Source organism: Dermacentor andersoni, chromosome 8, assembly GCF_023375885.2.
Source record: "Dermacentor andersoni chromosome 8, qqDerAnde1_hic_scaffold, whole genome shotgun sequence".
NCBI lineage: Eukaryota > Metazoa > Arthropoda > Arachnida > Ixodida > Ixodidae > Dermacentor > Dermacentor andersoni.
This window is the reverse complement of record NC_092821.1, coordinates 153,920,549-153,944,451: the sequence shown is the minus strand read 5'-3', so window position 1 is coordinate 153,944,451 and position 23,903 is coordinate 153,920,549. Positions and strand designations below refer to the sequence as shown.

Below are 23,903 nucleotides of genomic sequence, written 5' to 3'. Positions count from 1 at the left end.
CTTTTCTGAGGTACATATGCACCTAACTTTATTCACATGTAAACGCCAGCACGACAGCAGCAGTAAACTTTAAAGAGCCGACTCATAATGTGCACCTTGTTTTAGAAAACAATTCGACATTTTCCTGGACTTCGCAGTTGCCGATTTGACTTCCTGTAAGAACTTATCCGAATAACCTTTTCCAAAGGAAGTGCCCTTCTGGAAATATGACATATTGGGCTGCCACAAAACGCCTCTAAAAGTACCATCGCAATTTTATATGCTTTTTTAATCGTCTGCCACGTAACCTTCCGAAGACTTATTTTTCGCACAAGTTGACGTAACATTATTTAAATCATAGAACGACTGCAAATGCGTAAGCTCTACGAAAATTCTGGAGATTTTGCCTGTATGATTAAGGCACACCCGATACACAATTACACATTGAGCAGAAAACTTAGCCTATAAATAGAAAGCCGTAAGACCACAAATATTTGCACACCTTAGCAGACTTACGAATTTGTCATTTAGGTTATCCCACTGGACAAGGAGAAAGTTTTGTGGCAGGCACAGCACTTTTGAACTTGGGAAAAGAGCGTCTATATTACACTGTTCAATTGCTCCTAACTTACTGTCATCTAACAATTTGGATGTCTTCAGTAGCTCATATGACGAAATCCGCAAATAATATAATGTAAACTCTAACGCCTAATCAGAAAGTACGTAGCATTTCGTGCTCTTTCTTGCATTTATTTTTGCTTCTTTTTTAAGTGTTTTTTCTGTGTATTATCTGCTCAGTCTCAGTTCTGTATTCTCCTTGTCCAATACATTGGTGGTGATGTTCCTATTAGTATCTATATATTATTTCTTTATCTGTCTGGCAAAAGACGTTTGTTTGTTCTTTTTCATTTTGTTCGTTACAATCTATTGATCGCAAGTCTTTATTTCCTGAACGTTTTCATATTTTAGTGTGAATCCATGCCCTGAAAAAGTTTGGTGGCTGCTAAGTATTTGCTTTGCAAAGTGTTGCCACCACTTCTATATTTATTCATAGGCATCATACCAGTCAAACTTCTGTAAAAAAAAACAACTTTCTTTTTCACAGTCCTTCAATCTGCACCTATATAAGCAGACAAAAAGAGAAAAGCAAAAAAATAAGAAAGAGGAATTTCGAGCTGATATGCTATGAAGGCGGTGCCACAGGGCGACAGAGAACAAGAGACTATACTCGCGTGCAAAGACGAATAGCTATAGGCGTGCAATAATGGAACTTGCCCACGAATAGAACACGAGCAGCAGAATGGCATAGTCTGAAATACTGGTCCAATTATGCCCCATTTACGGTTTATCTTATCTTTATTTTATTTTTATTTATTTTTTATACTGCAATCCCCACCGGGATTTTAGCAGGGTGGGATACAATACATGAGGGAAAATACAACATAATGGCAAACAAAATATATGTACATGCCTAGGTCACAGTCAAGAAAGAACACACAAAAATTTAGACAAAGCATTTATCAAATGTACAAATGAAACAGAGGAACAATCAACGCATATATCATATAGACAGTCACTATAAAATAACCAATTATGTTTCAGCCATCAAGAATGGATGCGAAAGCAGACGAACAGTCTGCTTGAACGATACAGCTGCTGAGGTTATTCCAGTCTCTGACTGTTCGTGGAAAAAATGAAAACTTGAAAGAGTCATTATGAGAACGAGAAGGTGTTATTGTTAGTTCATGTTTTTGGCGTGTTGAATAACCGGAAGAAAAATGTAATCCATTCGCTAAAGTCGACTTTATAGTGCCCCTTAACTAACTGATATAAAAATTTTAGTCGTGATGAGCGGTTTCTATCGGATAACGGGGTTAGGTTAGCGCGAGCTTGTAGTTCAGTCACTGAGCTGCATCGAAAATTTTTATAAATGAACTGTACGGCTTTCATTTTTTTTGGCATTCTCTAGTTTCAGAATATTACCTTTTGTATAGGGGTCCCATATTATAGCAGCATAATCTAAGACTGGGAGGACAGAAAGTGAGAGAGGCATAAAGGAGAGATGCCTACAGATTTGTATGCTAATCGTCTTACAGGAGGGCTAGCCAGAGTTAACGTTCTTCTTAAAAAGAATAACCTTCTATAAGCATTCGCTGTAACGCAGTGAATATGTTTATTCTACCTAAGATTGTTTGAAATCCATAGCCCAAGATATTTGTATTCAGACACTTCAGCCAAAAGCACATTGTTAAAATCATACGGAAACGATAAGGGCCTCTTCTTTCGAGTGATCCGCATGAAAACTGTCTTGTCGAAGTTTACACACATCTGCCAAGAAGCAACACGCTGAAAATGATTGTTTAACAATGCCTGATCCGATTGATCATTAACCTCCGTATATAGAACACAATCGTCCGCATACAATTTTATTTTGACAGATATCCTCTACCATGTCATATATATACATTGGTCGCGGGATCGAATCCCGGCCATGGCGACCGCATTTCGATGGGGGCGAAATGCGAAAACACCCGTGTACTTAGATTTAGGTGCACGTTAAAGAACCACAGGCAGTCGAAATTTCCGGAGTCCTCCACTACGGCGTGCCTCATAATCAGAAAGTGGTTTTGGCACGTAAAAACCCCATAATTTAATTTTTTATATACATAAGAAAAAGCAGTGGCCCTAGGACCGAGCCCTGCGGGACACCTGATTTCACCGGTAACTGGTTAGATTGATGGTCCTTGAATGCAACAAACTGGTGGTGATTGTTCAAATCCGCTGAAATCCAATAGACAAGTTGAGAGTTTCTAAGCAGGCTACGTAAATTAAATAACAATTTACTGTGCGATACCTTGTGTGATACTGTATAATACTTTGATCTGTCTACTAATAATCATCGCCTATATAGTAACATACTTTATTTTAGAAATAATGACTTCCTTGGAAAGTTACCACCCCTCTTATGTATCGGTTGTTTGTCTGTCACCTCTTTCGTGGGCCGATCCCGGAGGTTGTGCAGCCTAAAGCCGATCCTGTGATTATGTGCAGTCTAAAAATGTAGACCAATGCTAGTATTACCAGCGCTACTGGTGACACCAGTCGTACCCGTGGCACCTGTGGTACCGGTAGTACCACCGGCACCACGCAACAACGCTGGTACCACCGGTAAGGGTGGTACCAGGGTAAACAGAACGCCCTCGCATTCTAACCTCGAGACACCTAGCGTTTTGAGACGCGGTCACTGAGGCCTACGCTTCTGGCCGACTTATAGTCCGTTTCAGACATCAGGTGCAACGCTGTGGAAGATTGGAGCGAAATGCGAAAACAGCCGTGTACTTAGATTTAGGTGCACGTTAAAGAACCGCAGGTGGTCCAAATTTCTGGAGTCCCCCACGCGGCGTGCCTCATGATCAGATCGTGGTTCTGGCACATAAAATCCCATAATTTGTTGTAATTTTTAACGCTGTGCAAGCTGCGCAAGCAGTTCGGTGACGAAAATTTATCAGTCCGCGCGTTCCGTCCATGACTCGCTGCACGCCAAAGCTGTATACTCGCGCGAGCGAGCTCGTGAGGCTCCCGCAACGGGCTGCCAGCGAAAAAAAAAGGAGAAAGAAAAGAAAAGAAAAGAAACTGAAAAAAAGCGCAATGAAAAACAAATTCATCTAAAAAATCATTGCCCTTTCACTTTGTGAAGCAGGATGACCAGCGAAGATGTGCATGGGCCCTTTGATGATGAATTACACTTCCACCACAGGTCGGCCCAGCATTGCACAATCTTCGGGATCGGCTCCCGTACGGGGAGTGATTAACGCCTGCTTCACCTCCGCCGGGGGTCGGCCCGGCATTGCACTACGTTCGGGATTGGCCCACGTATGAAAAATTGTTGGCCTGTGTCCACGGAGACGAGATCCGCCAGAACGTAGCCATAAGCAGCTTCACTGTAAAACAACGCATTAGATAACCGTGTACCACCTTTTGTTTGTTTCTGAGGATTAAAACGTTTTTCATTCAATACTAGGCCTCTATAAAGAACAGCCCCGCACAATTACGATCAAGAACATCAAGTACGCAGCCACTGCAAAAAAGTCTCTCTAGCCGCCACAGCGTTGCGCCTGATGCCTGCAACGAAGGGCGCCTCGACGTCCTCCTCGTCCGCCGCCGTGGCGGCCGAGGAGGACATCGAGGCACCCTAGGTCGAACACGCGACATTGTCCTTTGAAATGCTGCGGGCCTCTCAGAATGAATTCTGCGATTCATTATGAGTGCGGTAGCGTAGAACAAGACGATGACAAAGCAGTAAACAGGGCGGGTGCTAACTCGCAGCTGTTCTCAGTGACACACAAAGCGGCCGAACCTTGAAATGCGCACGCACGCAGAAGAGTGGGAAGAAACACAAAACTGGAGGATCGCTACGCAAAAGCTTATACACGTCACACAACCTTATAAGCTTTGAGTGGCGCTTAGTCGCGTTCTTGCCTTTGCATACCCTTTGTAAAATGCAGCAGCCTTGTGTGTAGCTGCGCATAGCTGTGAGTTATGCGTCCGCCCTGTTTACTACCATGTACTCGTATTGTTTGTAGCCGCTGTGCTCATAATGAATAATTGCCAATTAGCCAGGTTACCAGTTTTATTGCCTACAAGTTCTGTGGTTCTCACCCCTAAATCCCGCAGGAAGGCACTGCCTTTCATAGACAACTAGAGGTTGAATCGGCTTCCAGCTTTCTAAACGCGACAGCGTTAAGGGCCCCGCGTCGCATAAAATCCGGTGTCGGCGTCCGGCGCCGCGATCCCCGTGAGCGAAAGTTCCGGTATATATTTAAGTATATGTATATGCCACGCCTTTCTGTTTGGCATGCGGTATAAGTGGGTTATATTACAACGTCATTCTATCACTAAAGTTCCTCATTACATTCTTACATTCTTGACAAAGTTATTCCTCGGAATTTTGATAATGGCAGCCCACAAACAAATGTCATGAAACAAAACACCGACAACGCATGCCTTTTGTGCTAAATCTTCTCAGACTGAAATATTAAAAGTGGAAAACAATAGCAAAAACCTGAACATTATGTAGTCTTTTTTTTTTTGGCACGGGTGTGCGCTATCTCCGGGATCGGCCCACGCAAGATGGCGCGTTTCTACCAGAAAACTCGCCTTCGTGCATAGCGTTCGCCGCCAGCGCTTCCCGGTAAACATTACGGTTACATAAGCTGCAGTTGCCGAGAAGCGTGAGAAGCAGTCGGGGATCTTTGAATGCTATCGCGTCCCACTCTTAAAGGCGAAGCGTAAGCGTCCTCCATTTTTTTTATACTGCACCCCGGTTCTGGCTATCCACGGCATGCCCGCATCAGCGTGGCGAGACATTTCTGAAAGGAACATAGCCATCGTCCTCATCATCAGCCAGGCTACGCCCACTGCAGGGCAAAGGCCTCTCCCATACTTCTCCAACTACCCCGGTCATGGGTTAATTGTGGCCATGTTGTCCCTTCAAACTTCTTAATCTCATCCGCCCACCTAACTTTCTGCCGCCCCCTGCTCGCTTCCCTTCTCTTGGAATCCAGTCCGTAACCCTTATTGACCATCGGTTATCTTCCCTCCTCATTACATGGCCTGCCCATGCCCATTTCTTTTTCTTGATTTCAACTAAGATGTCATTAACACGTGTTTATTCCCTGACCCATTCTTTTATCTTCTTACGCCCCCCCCCCCCCCCTCCTAACGTTACACCCATCATTCTTCTTTCCATAGCTCGTTGCGTCGTCCTCAATTTAAGTAGAACCCTTTTCGTAAGCCTCCAGGTTTCTGCCCCGTAGGTGAGTACTGGCAGGACACAGCTGTTATACACTTTCCTTTTGAGGGATAGTGGCAACCTGCTGTTCATGATCTGAGAATGCCTGTCAAACGCACCCCAGCCGAATCTTATTGTTCTGATTATTGCAGTCTCATGATCCGGATCCGCGGTCACTACCTGCCGTAAGTAGATGTATTCCCTTACCACTTGCAAAATAGCCAGCACATAGCGCTAAATAAAGCAAGTATTCGTGAAAAATGACGATATTTAATGTTGAAGGACAAGGTCCCCGCGGTGTGACTGGCGATAAGTCTCGTTCCCCGATTTCTCTTTGACGTATTCATTCTACCACTATTGATGGTCTGATCAACTGTACTTAACTAGTAGATTATCTTGCCATGTCGAGCCATGTAACTTTATGTAAGCCATGTAACGCAATCGCAAGTCGCTGCCGCCAAATTGTTCATCTTACATGGCATCAACATTTTTGAAAACATTACTCTTTGTATTTCCTTGAGCTGTAAAATGTTTTAATGCACCGTCGCGGAAAGAAGTCTAAAACCCACCGCATCAGCGAAAAATTTTAAGTTTCCTCTAGCACAGCTGTGCAACGTGAATTGTCTGAATGCATTACGCTGGTCGAATAACTCCCCGTGGTATGTACCACTGATTGCAGCCTGCGGGTTTGGTTGCAAAGAAAAAGAAACGTTTTATTTCTTTTCTTTTTCCTGTTTTTTCACGGCGTCTTTAGTCTCCAGACATTTGATGCGCGTTTTCTTCGAATCACCTCTGCGCACTTTCGGCGCGCAGGATACCGTACGCAGATGGTTATTGCGTATTTAGACTATCACAAATGATTTTAGAAGCTGTGGCATCGTGATAATGACGATGATTGGAATAGTGCGATGAATTCGAGTGATGTCACTTTATCGTGCGTGCTCTGGTTTGTGGTATGTTCGTATTATGACGCTGTACATGTCGGGCTTTAAATTTGACTTAGTCAGCCCGGTGATGAATGCTAAATAATGTAAACGAAGCTCCGTTCAGACGAACCAAATGACCGAAGCAACCTTCCAAGCCTAAACCCACCTATAATGTTAGTCTGAGCTCTACCACAAGCAGTGAAATCATACTTTGCGGCAGTATTGTGTGGCACTACGTATATTGACGAGGTTCTGACTGTAGCCCACGAGCATAAATGCCTTGCAGAGACTTGGCTGCGGTGACCATAGCAGACATAGAGCGAATCGCCAGCGCGAAGCTGGAGCCGGGGGTCCGGTGGTACTACAACAGCGGTGCCGACCAGGAGGAGACGCTCAAGGAAAACAAGGAGGCCTTCAAGAGGTCAGTAACCTGAAAACATTACAAACGCAAATGCTGTGGATTTCGCTGAACCATTGCTCAGAATAGAAGCCTGAATATGATTCCTGAATTTACAGCGCATTGCAGAGTTCTCGAATATAGAATTAATCGGAAGCTGTTTTGACTATATCTCTATTGACTGCCAGGCCACTCGTGCCAGTCGCCATTCGTGCCATTCGTGCCAGCCGCAGCTGACCTTTGAACCATTGAAATGTCTCCCGAATCCCGTCAACTAGAGAGGTCCAAGTAAACAAGTGCCCTACAGCTTTGTCGTTGGTTTCACTTTTCGCACCGCCTGAGTACTCTTTCTTCTCAATTTTTACATGGTCCTGTAGTTTGGTCTCACACCTTGCCTTCTCTTCAACACGGGTGCACTCTTGCGTCCTTCATCGAGCACGTGCTTTGTGACATTCTGCATAGCGACATGTGTTCCGACTTGCGAGGCGTCATGCTTCCTCTTGCAGTCCTTGAAAAGCGAAGGCTTAGTACAGCCGCTGCAGCTTCCCGTCCCGTCACACGGTCATCCATTCTCCCCTCCCCCCCCCCCCCCCCGAGATACGTACTTGTATAATTCGCAACAGGTAGCACCAATTACGCGTCGCTCTCTCTCCCTCACTCACTCCCTCACTCTCGCTCCACTCGTGTGCAGACTGCGCTTCAGGCCTCGCGTGCTGGTGGACGTGTCTCGGGTGAGCACGACGACGACTCTGTTGGGACAGTCCGTTTCCATGCCCGTCGGTTTCTCGCCCTCAGCGATGCACCAGCTAGCGCACCCTGACGGTGAAATTGGCACCGCTAAAGGTATGTTACACCTATCAACGCTGTCTTGCATGAGCTAAGCAGGAAGGTTAAACAATATTAGTCGATTTAATGGTTGCCTTTAGTGGCCCACTAAAGCACACCGATCAGCCAACTAACTTGTGCCCTGCTTCGTAGCCGCCGAAGCAGCTGGCACAGTGATGATACTGAGTTCGATGAGCACCATCTCTCTGGAGGAGATTCGCCGCAGCGCCCCCAACTGCATCCTTTGGCTGCAAACGTACCTCTACAAGGATCGCGCCCTCACTGAGTCTCTGGTGAAGCGGGCCGCCGCCGCGGGGTTCTCCGCCATCGTGCTCACCGTCGATTCACCAGTTTTCGGACAGAAGGTCATGGCCAACAAGTACCGCTTCCACCTGCCGACCCACTTGAGGTTAGCCTCGATCGTGCCTGGAAAACAACCTTTCTCTTTTTCACACTTGCGACAGCAAGTTGTACAACTAGTTTTTGCGATAGTTATGAAAGTGTCTTGTATGAAGCCTCTTGTGGGTTATAAGTGACTCCAAGTGTGCAGGGAAAACACGGGGAATGCGGGAGATGGAAATTCAAGACGATGAGCAAAACGTGAACAAGGTGAATGCAGGAGCCAACGTTTCGACAAGTGGACTTGTCTTCAACGACAAGTGGACTTGTCTCCAAGTGTGCAGACGCACACAAACTCTCCTCTGTATGCTTAGTTATCGCACTAGCTCGCGCGATCCTGTCTAAAGCTTATTGTGTGTCGTAATCACGCAAAATAGCATAAAGAAGGTTAAAAAAAGCAAAGATGTCCACTGTAATCGCGCCGGCAACAACCAACAACAACAACAAACGCCACCCGTCGCCGACTGCATGCTAGGTGGCGCCGCGATGACGCGTTACGGCAAAAACACAGGTTTTGCCAAAGCAAAACCTGTATTTATTAAGTTCTTAGATTACGTTCTTTGACGCGCTCTTCACGTGACAATGTTGAGCAAGATCACGTACGCTAGTGGTGCCTTATGCAAGGCAGACGTCAGTTGAAATAATGTAAGGCTTTTTTAGCACAATTCTTATGCTTTTCGAGTTTCACCATTGGTCCGAACGGCGCTCCGTCTACGTTATCACCAGAGATGGCGGGTAATGAGTGATGCATGATAAGAAAGGAATAGATCGGAGCGATAGGAATGGTTACCTTATACCGGCACTAAATTTGCTATTCCACGCTCTTTCAGTCACGGTTAAACTGGAGGGCACACAAAAAGCAGAGGACAGAGGAAGTTAACAAAGAAACGCTGACTCGCAGCTGAGTTTATGTTTGGAAAACATGGCACGTATATACCCCGGCTAACCGTAATTCATGAACATTCATGAACTGTTAAAAGAAACTTAAAAAGAATTCGCTTTTCCTAACACATGACCCGGAAGCTCTTTGTTGATGTTGTTTAACTGTCGTTGAGTCATTCCACACATTGGAGCTCATTGTAGTAGGCTGGGGCATATATGTACCATGTTTTACAAAAAATAACCTGATTTGTGAGTCACCGCTTGTTTCTCTTGTGCGCGTTGCAGTTTAACCATGAATAATATCAACTGTTTAGCAATACTGGTGATGAATTCCAACAAATGAATGAGGACTTGTGTAAGAGTAGGGTTCAAGAATGATATGCAGAAGACAAAGGTACTGTTCAAAAGTCTGGCAAGGAAACAAGAATACATGATTGCCAGTCAGTCTCTAGAGTCTGTACAGGAGTACGTTTATCTAGGTCAATTACTCACAGGGGACCCTGGTCATGAGAAGGAAACATACAGAAGAATAGAAATGAGTTGCAGTGCATCCGACAGGCATTACCAAATCCTGACTCGGAGTTTACCAGTGTAGTTGAAAGAAAAGTGTACAATCATTGCATTCTACCGGTGCTAACAAATGGGGCAGAAACTTGGAGGTTAACAAAGAAGCTTGAGAACAAGTACTGCGCAAGGAGCGATGGGACGAAAAATGTTGAGCGTAACGTTAAGAGACAGTAAGAGAGGGGTGTGGATCAGAGAGTAAACGAGGATAGCCGATAGCGTAGTTGACCCAAAGAGAAAGAAAAGTGCTGACCAGGCCATGCAATGCGTAGAGTAGATAACCGGTGTACCACTAGAGTTACAGAATGGGTATCAAGGGAAGCGCAGTCGAGTCGAGGACGGCAGAAAATTAGGTGGGGTGATGAAATTAGGAAATTTGCGGGCGCAAATTAGAATCAGCTAGCGCAATACAGGAGTAATTGGAGATTGCTGGGAGATTCCTTCGTTCTGCTGCGGACATAAAAGGTGAAGCTGACGATGTTTATCAACTCATCCCACTTTCCGTGCTGTTGTAATTCCTTTCAGTCAGTTGTAGTTTTACTTTACGATCCTTTAACTTTTTCGTTCTTGTTTCGGCTTGACTTCCAGTAAGGTCAAACCTGGGTTGCCAGTAGATACATAATGTTAATGATAACTACAGATCCTGCACCGCCTAAAGCCTCGAACTTAATTTTGTGGAAAAAAAAAAGATTCGTCAGCGCCCTTTCCGAAGGTAAAACAATTTCGGTTTCGATTGAAAAACACAATATGAATTGCCTCAAAATAACACCCCAGGACAGCGCATCACAGCAAAACGAAGGTTAATTATTGGCTTCGCTGTTCAACCACTGCAGCGAGGCACCAGCTTTGTGTGGTTTCCCGTAAAGCAGCTGGCACCTTATTTTTCCTAAATGAACAACTCTTAGACAACCGTTTCAAATTCAATGTAGTCAAGGGTCTGCCCCACCACAAAACGCTTGATGTCAGCCTAAAGCTCGCCTGTGAGTGCAACAGAACGTCACTAAAGACAGTAACCTACTTCAGTCGCGCAAATGACGACACTATTCTTGGTGTACTGGCAGCATTTTTTGATGAATAGTTATTCTTTAGTTATCATAGTAGTGTTGATGAGTTGGTTAATAAGTACTGCAATAGTACACTTGGTCGATACGTGCCCAAATGCATTGCTAAATTTGTCCCGAGTAAATGTGTTAAAGTAAACATCCCTCGTATACAAAAGAAATTATCCAGATACTCCGCCACCTTAAAGGTCTTCGACGACGTAACTAGACTGATAAAAGCCGAAGCTATTTGCTATTCTCGCTTAAACTCACGTTAAAAAAAAAAGATGCCTCAGGCTAAAGAATTTTACTACAACAAAACCTGGTTGTTTCCAGTGAGACAAATCCGTCCAAATTTCGGAAATCAGCCAACCACCCCTTGTTCACCCTCCCCCTCATTTCTTATTAGCAATAAATCGTGCTTCAACCCTCTAATCATTGGCGACGCTTGTATTGAGTGCGTTAAATTCCTCTTTGGACAAGACAATGACAATAGCCCTGTTTTTAATGTTTAGAGTCTGCTCCTACCATTACCAGGCATTGTAGTAAATTGTGCGGGCTTGGAAAATATTTCGCTGGAAATTGACACGTCTAAATGTTGTGGACTAGACGGTATCCCAAACATATATTTAAGAAGACACTTCGTAAGGAACACCCGCTACCTAACCGCAATCAGTAATACGTCACTAAACACGTGATCCCTTCCTCTCGTGTGGGAAATGGCTCACGTTATTCCTGCATTTACATCTGGTACCAGCTTTAACTAATTACAGGACAATATATGTCATTTCGTCATCGTGTAATCTTCTTGAACACATAATTCACAAAGATATGGTGGAACACCTGGCCAGCCATGCGGTTCTCTCACGTCATCGACACGGCTTTGCATTTTGTCTCTCTGCAGTTACACAGCCCATAGAATTCACGCATGACCTCGCATCAACACTTAAGACCGCGTTCAGGCTGACGCAATTTTCATTAGTTATAGCAAAGCTTTCGGACTAGTCTGTCACAATAAACTTCTCTCAAGATTGAGCACATTTCTAAAAGATGCGACACCGCTCCAATGTATTGCTTATTATTTGCGCGTGCGTTCCGTTTGTCACATTCAATCATGCGCAGTCTCGCTCTGTTGACATAAGTTCAGGTGTGCCAGAGGGCTTGGTGCTTGGACCTCTCCTATTTGTTAATTATAATAATGATGTTATTGATATTGTTGCTAACATGCCAGTTAAAACTCATTTGTATGGCGATGATTGTGTCTTATACATTAACATAGCCAACACTTATGACCAAATATATTGAGCAACGCGTTTTCACTGCTCTGTGAATGAAGTGACTGATGGCAGACGCAAATGAATTTCAAGAAGACAATAGTCATGACGTTCACAAACAAAAAAGAGCGCTTGCCCATAGAGTTTTGGACTTAGTTCATGCGAACGAGTTTAACTATCTCGGAATAAATTTACGTCTAGTCTGAATTGTCAAGACCACATGCAAGAAATATGTGCTCGCGCACAAGAAAGCCTTGGCTACCTGAAGCGTACTCTAAAGGGGTCATGAAACACCCCTCGGGCTCGGTGAAAAAACACAGACCGCGGACGCTGCTGTGAACATCTCGGCCAAGTGGCGCAGTACTGCGCGCCGCTTGGAGCTCGCAAGCGGAGTGCGAAGTCGCCGTTCCCTCAAGGGCGCTCTATTTTCAACATCTCCTTTCTGGACGCTTTATTTGGTTATACAACAAATTCCAACATACGCTTCCAAATAGCTGACGTCAGTGTCAAGAAGAGTGTTTTGCATCAGTGCGCTTCTTAATACTGTTGCTGCGTATACTTACTGACTCAGTTTAATAAACAGGCTGGTAAGCGAAAATGTGGTTTCGAATTTCAATAATAATAACGTACTTCCGGAGGAAGCCGACTATTGTCTGCTCACACTCGGCCGCGGCCGCCCGCGTAGTAATGAAACATTGGTCCCCCTGTTTATCGGCGTCGTAGCTTTGTGTCCCGCTAATTTAGACTATAGTTTTGAACACTCATCTAACCACGAGCCACGCGAAGCTTAAGGTGAGCACACACGCATGCTTGCCACCGCGAGCTTACTCCTGGCTGCACCTGGTTAGACGCTTTGGCAGACTTCGCTTCGTTTTCAGTTATTGAGAGCGCTTCAACATTTGCGAGTTGGATGTGGCTACTATCCACCGGTCAAGCTGGTGCAGGACAAAGCCGGTCCGCACCACCCCTATGAGAACGCTCATGACCTTTATGTTTCCTGTGTGTTTCCTTCTTGTGCCCTGTGTGACCTTTATGTTTCCTTGAAGAAAGGGGGTTAACCGAGGGGCCCGATTTTTATTAGTCATATCATAAGAAGCCAACAAACTTGTTTGTTGGCTTGTTATGATATCACTTTATGTTTCCTTGTCCTTTATGTGAACTTGAGGAAACATGCTTTGTGTTTACGGCATGCTTACTCATCCTTTCGTAGAACTCGAGGAAACGAACTTTATCTTTCCTGTAGGATGCGTCCTTTGTGTTTACGACAGGATGTTACCTGCGGGCGCGCTCTATGTTACCTGGCTGTGTACTTCCTCGATTGCACATCCAGGTAACATACAGTGCACCCAGTGATCATCTTTTAACACATGCTAGAGATAGATCATCTACCTGAAAAATGTATTAACTACTGGCGTATCCAAGAAAAAAAAAAGGGGGGGGGGGGCGCCTGACTGCCCCTTACCTATATATATATCATGGCTGCATCCAATGCATTGACGGCCACGTGCCATCAACAGTACATACGTACATCAAAGCCTCATGCAGCGAATTATCTCTCACGACAAATAACGATAACGCGGCGGCTGGAGACGCGGTGGCACGGCGTGCAGTGTTCGATGGCTTGCGCTACATGAACCGAAAAAGAGGCGGACGCCTCTGGGGCCCAATCCGCCGTGTTGCTGCGCGTGCGTATATGAATATACAACCTGACATTTAAGTAGCTGTTCGCGGTGTTATATTGGTTTCATGATAGTCGCATTACACGTAAATATCTAATACGTATACGTTACGATTGTCTCTATATTACGCTCGTAAGATTTCTTCGCAGCCGTCAGCGGGAAATGCATGCCCTGCCACCTCCAAAGCTGAACTGGAGCTGACGCTAACTTTCAGAACGCCTAGTTCGAAAGAATGTAGTGAAATTTAATATCTATAACGTTTCTGATACTCTAAACCGGAAAAAAAGAAACTCGAACATTGGGAGACGCTGCCACTGCTCCACCTCAAAACCGTGGTCTTCGAAGCGCTTTTTGACATGTTGCTTTTTCTACGCTATTTCTTTTTTCAGCCCTCGGCCTGTTATGATACCTTTTCTCTACTACTCACACAGATTATACACGAAAGTTTGCTCACTCACCAATGTAGAACCGGCTGTCAATGCTAAAAGTGCCTTTCTTTACAAAACTGCGTGTAATTGCTGTAGCGATATAGCAAAGTGGGCGAGTTGGTTAGGATTCATCGTACTTTTAGCAACGACGCAAAAGCAACGCGGAAACAATGATTGATTTATGGGGTTTTACGTGCGAAAACCACTTTTTGATTATGAGGCACGCGGTATAGTGGAGGACTGCGAATATTTTGACCACCCGGGATTCTTTAACGTGCACCTAAATCTAAGTACACGGGTGTTTTTGCGGAAACAAAGAAGACACACTCCAAAGAAACGGCGTAGTGTTTGTTCCTTTTGTCCGTGCCGCTTTCGCGCTGCTACCAAAAGTACGAGTAATTGCTGTGTTGACATTAGCGGGGGTAGAAGTACATCAGCGCGGATCCCGTAAATGCTTGCTTAGGCGTACCACTGAATAATTTATAATTGTCAGTTGGCTGAGTATGAAAGTTGTGTGCGGAGTACGGCCGTATTTGTTTGATTACTCGAGCATGCAAGCAGTACGCCTGTTTCACTTTGGCCGAAGCCGAAGGGACCGATTAAACGTCTTTATCTATAGCGAAATAAAATAAATAAATAAATTGATAACACTTCCAAGCTTACGGTTGACATCTTATTCATACGAACGACCGACCGCATTGAAATCTAATACACATGCGTTCCAAGGCTTCCTCACCGAAGCGCCCCTCTCATTGTATGTGTCATCGCCCGAGCCAGGAGAGATCTACGCGGGCTCTGATTTTCGTGTCACTTTTTGTTACCTGAAAGTAGAATCGACGTCACGATAGGATTCTGCAGGCTCAAGTCACCGTCAGTCACCATGTTATATGCTCTCTCACACAGCAACTTGCATCATTGTTGGATAGTGTAACTGCTACTGCCGTCGACGCTTAGACCTCACATTACTTTGGGTCTCCTATTCCCATAATATAGGGCAAATTATTTTTACAATAACCTATACTGAACGGAAGTGGAAAACGTGCACATTTGCAAATATTCGTTACTGTGTCTTGGGGGTGTGCTCAGTAATTCGGTCTTTCGGGGACTTCTATGGGAGCCGAACCCTTCAAATATGCTTTAAATGTGGCGTGGTGACAAAGAGAATAACAGGTGCTAGACAAGCGTCTGGTTGCGCCTGCGTGGCACTTCGGTTCCCACATGTGCACTTCATCTCGAGCATCCAGTTTCACTAAAGAAACAGCTTCTTTCGGAATGCACTACATGTTCTTTCACATAAAGCTTGTTACTTGCGCCCATGTGTTGTCGTTATTGTCACGTTCCCTAGCGATGTTGCAAAAATGTTCGATAGAGAGCCTGCCTCCATTTGCCGCTTAGGTTCGGCACATTGGAGGGCTCGCTTCCCACGGCGACTGTCAAAAACCACCCCGACTTCGACGCATTCGTCGACGACCTCATCTCGCCCAGCATAGCCTGGTCAGACGTCGCCTGGCTGCGAAATGTTTCCGGGCTGCCGGTTGTCATGAAGGGCGTCCTCACGCGTAAGTCGCAACTTTCCTCGCAGGCCGAGGGACTTTCCTCTTTCGTAGTCCTCAAAGAACTACACGCACGAACACACACAAGCATGCGCAAGCTGTGCTCTAGAAATTGCTTGTCACCGCAGTTGTTGCAACATGCCGCAACTTGCACACAATACCAACACCATATCCAATGAATATAGAAAGCTCGATCACGGACGTTTAGAACTATTATATATATATATATATATATATATATATATATATATATATATATATATATATATATATATAAGAAAACGACGTGAGCCAAGCTGCCTCTGGACCGATCAAAACGCGCCTATCAACCAGATTCATCTGGTTCTGCATTAAACACTTCGTGTGTAACTTTGGTGGAGCTGTGCAGGGTAACTCCCTCGACCTACAATGGAGCCATCAGCACAAGAACTACGGCGAAGCCGTCGCCTCGCCGGATTTTCGCCGTCGCGCTCAATCATGGCCACAGAGCAAAATACCCTCACCAGCAGTGCCTTGGCGAGCCCAGTCTCTATCCAGCACTACCGAGAGCCACGCACGTTCTCGGCGAAAGCAGAGGAAGATGTGGAAGAGTGGCTAACCCATTACGAAAGGGTAAGCCAATACAATAACTGGAACGCTGCCACTCAGCTTAGGAACGTTGTTTTCTTCTTGGCCATCACGGCGTTGGTATGTTACGACAACCACGCGGACGTGCTAACTACGTGGACACGCTTCGTTGAAGAGATCAAGAAGTGTTTCGGTGACTCGGACGCAAAGAAGAAACGTGCGGAATTCACATTAGCCCAGAGAGCTCAGGTACCCGGCGAGACTTGCACTACCTATATCGAAGAAATTTTGAAGCTGTGCCGAGCAGTCAACCCTCAAATGACAGAGGAAGTTCAAGTGGGGCACGTCGTAAAAGGAATCACGAAAGACGTGTACGGCTTCCTCATTGGTTAAGAGAACTTGAACACTGTATCAGAACTGATACGGCACTGCCGTACGTTCGAGGCGCTGAAGACTCGCCGAATTACACCAAAGTTTGGACGGCTGGCCAATGTAACGACTGTAGCAAGTGTTGATATGAGCCCTCCGCACCCAGACCTTTCGTCCGCCATCCGCCAGATAGTCCGCGAGGATCTCCAGCGGCATGACGAACAGGCACGTTATGCGGCGCCACGTTGCAGCTCCTCCGCTTTCCGAGACACTCTTTGGGAACCCCCTTCGGCCACTTGGGACCACTCGGTGAACGTCGCGGATCTTCACGGCTCAAGAGACGAACCGCATTACGGTACGACCGAACCACCACGGAATGATTCACCCCCTCAACGTTTTGATCCATGCCCACGCAACTTTCGTCCACGAAGACTTACCGCTACCTACGACTTTCAAGGGGAAGAGCCTCGTTACCCTCAACCGACGTCTTCGGCAGAGTACTTCAATCTACATTCTGAAGTTCGCCCTTTGCCAGTGTGTTACTTCTGTGGGATGCCTGGCCATATAGCTAGGTACTATAGCAGACGCCGAGCATTGAACTACGGACCGTCAGCGCCGACTATGCGGTCTAGCGGTCGTACACTGCGCACTCAATGGCCAGAAGACTCCACTTCAGGAAGCCACTTCCGAGAGGACCGATGCACCGCCCAGGAAACCTACTCTGGAGAAGAAGGAACCCGGAACCGCTACCGCTCCCCTGCCTCCGACCGTACTCTGGCGCCACCACCAGCCTTCCGAGCCTCCCGATCACCATCCCCTCGGCCGCGATTCACGTCACCGTCGCCTCGGCGCCGTTTCGTGTCGCCCCCGCCGGGAAACTAGCCAGCGCGACCGATGGAGGCGAGGTCGCTGGAAAATGTGCGCTACCGATTCAACTGCCTCCAATTATTTTCATGCTGAAGAATAAGGTTCATGTACTGATTGATAGGGTCTCTACAATGGCTTTAGTCGACACGGGAGCAACTGTCTCGGTCATGAGTGTGGGGTTTAAAGGCCTTCTGGGACGCAAGGTTACGTTTCGTTGGGACCAGTGCACAAGTTTCCGTGGAGTCAGTGGTGAATCACTACACCCGGTTGGTGTGTGTAACGTGGATGTGTCTTTGGATGGGAAAGTTCTTAATGCAGAGTTTACTGTTCTTCCTCGCTCCTCGCATGACGTGATTCTGGGGATTGACTTTTTGCAATTGTGTGGTGCTAATGTTGACTGGCGGACGGGAGAACTCAGTGTCGACACCAGTGTTTCACTTGTGCTCTTTGAAGGTGAAGCTTGCCCGGAGAGTGTGTTGTGCGTGTCTGAGGATACAGTTGTGCCCGCCTTATCCGCGATGAGTGTTGCCGTCGCCTGTTCATCTCCGACTCCTATCTCGTTCGATGCTGCAGTGGAACCTGTACATCGGAACTGCCTCAAGAAAAACGTGTTAGTTCTGCACTGCGTGGTCTCAGTGACCAATGGATGCGCTGGGCTGTGGGCGCTAAACTGTTCCACTGAAGCGGCAGTGCTACCTCAAGGCCTAAGGATTGCCACCTTTCAGGAAGACTCGCCCGTATCGGTGGAAGTACTTACAGAGCTCCCCGATAGAGGAGCAACCAGTGTCTCGAGCCCCGGGAGCTCGAAAATACACTCCATGATTGATAAATCACTCAGTGATCACGAGCGTCGAGTGCTGATGGCCCTGCTTACGATACACACCTCAGTATTCGACTTTGCGCAGCACGACGGCCCGCCATCGATTCCTGCGTCCAGAACTCGTCACCGCATCAACACAGGAGCCGCCCAGCCAATCCGACAAAAACCCTATCGTGTGTCCCCGTCAGAACGCAACATAATCAGCGATCAAGTCCAAGAAATGCTATGCAAAGGCGTCATTCGAGAATCATCTAGTCCTTGGGCAGCCCCCGTGATATTGGGGAAGAAGAAAGACGGTACGTGGCGGTTCTGCGTTGATTATCGTCTCCTAAACGCGGTTACTAAGAAAGATGTATATCCCCTCTCACGAATTGACGACGCCATCGACTGTCTCGTCGCAGCATCTTACTTTTCCTCTATTCATTTACGGTCAGGTTACTGGCAAATTCCTATACACAAGGACGAAAGAGAAAAGACAGCATTTGTAACGCCCGACGGATTATTTGAGTTTAACGTGATGCCGTTCGCGTTGTGTAACGCACCCGCAACGTTCGAAAGGTTCATGGACACGATATTACGCGGCTTAAAATGGGAAGTTTGTATGTGCTACTTAGACGACATTGTGATCTTCGGGCGAACGTTTAGTGAGCTCAACAAACGTTTAGACTTGGTCTTGAACTGTTTGGAGAAAGCGGGTCTTGTACTCAATTAAAAAAAGATGCCGTTTTGGGGAACGACAAACTCTTGTGCTAGGACATCTGGTCGCTAAAGAAGGCATCCGACCAGATCCACAAAAGACTGCGGCCGTAGAAGCATTTAAGGTACCCAACTCTGTCAAGCAGTTACAAAGTTTCTTGGGCTGGTGCTCTTACTTTCACCGATTCATTCCCCGGTTTGCTGACATGGCTCATCCCCTCACACGCCTGCTCCAAAAAGGCGTTCCTTGTGAGTGGACTGCAGAATGAGACTCATCGTTTCGCCAGCTCAAGTTCCTGTTGACGTCCCAACCAATTCTTCGCCACTTTGATCCTTTATCACCAACTGAGATTCACACCGATGCCAGTGGCGTAGGCATCGGTGCTGTGCTAGTTCAGCGTGTTGGCGACAGTGAGCACGTGATCTCGTACGCTAGCCGGTCCTTGAGCCGCTCCGAGCGCAACTACACAGTCACCGAACAAGAGTGTCTGGTGGTCGTCTTCGCAGTACAACGGTTTCGTTCGTACTATCGGCGTCAAATGAAAGTTGAATAGCGGAGCGCGTGGCCCAAGCATAAGTGAAGATATAGTGCGCGCCGTCCAGTCATCAGCATTGACAAGCGCGCACATCCGATTTGGCCGCACTGCGCGATCCCCCTCTAGTGAGATAATTTCGCTTCTGTCCTGGTTCTTACATTTCAAAGGGAGGAAATAAAAAATAAGAACGAAGCTAAAATATTGCAGTTTACGGCGAGTCTTGTCGCAATGATCGCCGAAGCCACAAGTGCTGTCAGCGCGAATAGCGGTGCGCGTGGTGCAGTTTGCACCGTCATCGCCCGCACCGCGCGGGCGAATCTACCTTGCGATGACGGTGCACGGTGCGGGCGATGACGGTGCAAACTGGACCACGCGCCCCGCTGTTCGCGCTGACAGCACTTGTGGCTTCGGCGATCTGTGCGACAAGACTAGCCGTAAACTGCAATATTTTAGCTTCGTTCTTATTTTTTATTTCCTCCCTTTTAAATGTAAGGACCAGGACAGAAGCGAAATTATCTCACTAGAGGGGGATCGCGCAGTGCAGCTTAATCGGATGTGCGCGCTTGTCAATGGTGATGACTGGACGGCGCGCTATATCTTCACTTATGCTCGGGCCACGCGCTCCGCTCTTCAACTTTCATTTGACGCCGATAGTACCTCTACGGGCGCCCCTTCACTGCGATAACAGACCATCATTCGCTATGCTGGCTTGTGAATTTGCGGGATCCCTCAGGACGACTAGCGCGCTGGGCCCTCCGTCTACAGGAATACGATTTCGTTATTTGATACAAAAGTGGCCGGCGACATGCTGACGCTGATTGTCTCTCTCGGATGCCACTTCAAACAACTGAATGTGATGCGGACAACTTTGATGAATACATCGCTTTTGTGTCCACGGAATTTCCGGATATGGGTACCGTCATATCCGAGCAGCACAAGAACGAGAGCTTACAACCGCTCTTCGCGACAGCACAGGAGTCACTTGCAGGCAATCGCTTTCGCCTACGTGATGGTGGCGCGCTGTAAAAGAAGAGCTATTCGACCACCGGTTCATGCTACCTTTTAGTTGTCCCCAAGAATCTTCGCAACCAAGTATTATACGCCATGCACGGTGACCCAACTTCCGATCATCTTGGTTCCACGCGTACGCTCTACCGGGCTGAAGAACGTTTTTACTGGCCTAAGATGCGGAAGGATATAGAACGGCACGTCGCCAGCTCCTCTCAATTCCAGCGCTACAAGCGTCCGCCACAAGCGCCACACGGCCTGCTTCAACCAGTTCCCCCTTCTAGCGTCCCCTTTGAGCAAGTTGGTATAGACACTTTCTCTATGGTATAGATCTTCTGGGCACTTTCCCGCAATCCTCCAAGGGCAATCGTTGGGTTATCGTTTGCGTAGATCACTTTACCCGCTATTGTGAGACCGCCGCGTTGCCATCGGCCACAGCTACAGAAGTTTTTATCTTCCTGCTGGTTCACGTTATACTCCGACATGGACCTCCTCGCATAGTAATCAGCGATCGTGGGCGACAGTTTACCGCGTACGTAGTTGAAGAAACCCTTCATCTGTGTTCATGTAGCTTCCGCCATTCTACGCCCTACCATCTACAAACTAATGGTCTGGTCGAGCGCACAAACAGAACGCTTCCCAATATGCTGTCCATGTACGTCGATTCAGAACACAAGAATTGGGGCAGTAGCTTGCCTTTCATTACATATGCCTTCAATACCGCGAGACACGAGACTACTGGTTACTCACCATTTTTCCTTCTTTATGCTCGTCCGCCGCGCTACACCCTCGACACCATATTTCCCCACTTCGCTCATGACAATGAATCGATTGATGAGATCCTCTGTCGAGCAGAAGAAGTGCGATGCCTCGCTAGGCTACGCAACCTGGCATCGCAGGACTGATCCAAGATACGCTATGACGGGCGTCACCGCCATGTTTACTTGGATCCTGGTGACCTTGTGTGGCTCTGGACGCCGTTTCGGAAGCGTGGCTTGTGCCAGAAGTTTCTCGCCCACTAGGTCGGCCCCTACGTTATTCTGGAGCGCCTCAGCGAAGTCAACTATCGCATTGCGCGTCTCACGATCAGTGGACGACGCTCAGCCATGGCTGAAGTGACACACGTCGCGCGTCTGAGGCGTTACAACCCACGAGATGACTGACTCGCCCGGCGGGCTTCGTCTGCCACCGGGGAAATGTCACGAGCTCTGTTATGATCCACCGTTGCCGCGCAGACAACGGTGTGAAAGAAAGAACGACGTGAGCCAAGCTGCCTCGGGACCGATCAAAACGCGCCTATCAACCAGATTCATCTGGTTCTGCATTAAACACCTCATGCATAACAATATATATAATGTGTGTGTGTGTGTGTGTGTGTGTGTGTGTGTGTGTGTGTGTGTGTGTGTGTGTGTATGTGTGTATGTGTGTGTGTGTGTGTGTGTGTGTGTGTGTGTGTGTGTGTGTGCGTGTGCGTGTGCGTGTGCGTGTGCGTGTGCGTGTGCGTGCGTGTGTGCGTGTGTGCGTGTGTGTGTGGGTGTGGGTGTGGGTGTGTGTGTGTGTGTGTGTGTGTGTGTGTGTGTGTGTGTGTGTGTGTGTATGTGTGTGTGTGTGTATGTGTGCGTGTGTGTGTGTGTGTGTGTGTGCGTGCGTGCGTGCGTGCGTGCGTGCGTGTGCGTGTGAGGGTTTTAATGGCGCACATTTATATTACGCACGTTGTGCCAACGCTGGTAACTGCTGTTCCAGCTGAAGCCGCCATGAAGTGCCACCAGAGCGGAGCTGCAGCCATCATCGTGTCCAACCACGGCGGGCGCCAGCTGGATGGCACCCCGGCTTCGGTACGTTATTTGATACAATTACTGCCTAAACTATAAGTTTTGCTAACACTTCACGATTAGGAATCGATTAGGAATCGATTGCATTAATGAATGGTTAACAGAGCGAGCGAACAACGGCACAATTGTTGGCTCGGTGAGCACATACCGGAGGTAAAAAGTGCTCCTATGCGAGTCAGATGTAAAATTACTACTGACACTATTACTTTCTAACAGTCTTCCTAAGAGGATAAGGAAACGGAGAGGTTCATGTTTTTGCTATAGTTAAAAGCAAAAACGCAGCCAGTAGACCAGACAGAGCGACAAACTTCTCACTCATTTCATAGCGAGGGTGTAGACTTTCGCAGACTCGATGCCATCGGGTAGCATAGCACCAATATACAGAAAGCCCCCTCAAAGGTACCCTAAACCACTCCTTGGGCACTGGCTCAAAAACACATTCCGCGGATAGCATGCGTCGTAGCTGTGACGATGTCAGCCACATTTCGCAGCCTTGCGCGGATCGTGCAGCTCGCAAGGGGGGCGCGAATTCTCTCTGATCGTCCCGTTTTCTAACAGAGGCGCTCTCCTGACAGCTTTCGAAGCTGCCGGTGACTTGCATATATCTTCATATTCGTGATCCCCGTAGGTGGTTGCTATTAACAGGTGACCCGCCGCGATGGCTTAGCGGCTAATGGCGTTGCGCTGCTAAGCACTGGGTCGCGTTATCAAACCACACGCCACTGCGGCCGCATTTCGATGGGGGCGAAATGGCCGCGGGTCCCCCGCTGTACACGGCGTGCCTCGTAACCACATCTTTATTTTGGCACGTAAGCTTTTCTTCTTCTAATTTTGTTTTACATCGATCAAAAAGGGCGTTTGGATCAGTGCGCTTCTTCATACTGTTAAAGTGTATGTAATTGACGCAGTTAACTAAACAGACCGAAGTTAACGGAAATATGCGTTTCGAATTTTGACACAATTACGCACTTCCACAAGGTGACTATCGTCATGCTCACGTATATAGGAATAACTATTTGGCCACATGGCTCATCACTGTCGCAGCCATTTGGTATCGTTAATTTCGATTAGTTTTCAATTAAGCTAGCCTCGAACCACGTGAAACTTAAGCACCGCACTGCCACTCCTGGAGAGGAATGGCGGTTAGCGCTCACTCCTGGCTTCTGCTTACTAAACGCTTATAAGCGTACGTTGCTTCGTATATAGCACCTGAAGTGCGCGCTCCGGATTTGGCTGCTATAGCCGACGTAGCAAATGTTGCACTATGGCAGAATAGCGCGTCCCAGGGGGCGCACGTGGAAAACGGCCCTCAGCGCCTCAAGTGAGAAAGCGCCGCAACGTGTAGTCTCCCAAACGAACGCGGGGCCGCAGTAAGCACGTTGCTTTTACATTTTACGAAACTGCAACCTTAGCCAGGTTGGCCTGTTCCTTTTGTTTCTCTCAGTGAGAATATTGAAAACAGTGAGGAGGC

At 47.2% G+C, this 23,903-nt stretch overlaps 1 protein-coding gene across 2 annotated transcripts in view; it reads left to right on the top strand.

The window, feature by feature from the left end:
* LOC126525915 (uncharacterized) overlaps window positions 1-23,903 on the top strand; it is a 64,022-nt gene that overhangs the window by 28,270 nt on the left and 11,849 nt on the right. For both annotated transcript variants that reach the window (XM_055067709.1, XM_050173887.2), the window contains exons 6-11: window positions 5,923-5,955; window positions 6,983-7,117; window positions 7,785-7,936; window positions 8,072-8,327; window positions 15,580-15,743; window positions 22,344-22,435. In XM_055067709.1, coding sequence (XP_054923684.1) covers window positions 5,923-5,955; window positions 6,983-7,117; window positions 7,785-7,936; window positions 8,072-8,327; window positions 15,580-15,743; window positions 22,344-22,435 — 832 coding nt within the window. The remainder of the gene's footprint in view (window positions 1-5,922; window positions 5,956-6,982; window positions 7,118-7,784; window positions 7,937-8,071; window positions 8,328-15,579; window positions 15,744-22,343; window positions 22,436-23,903) is intronic.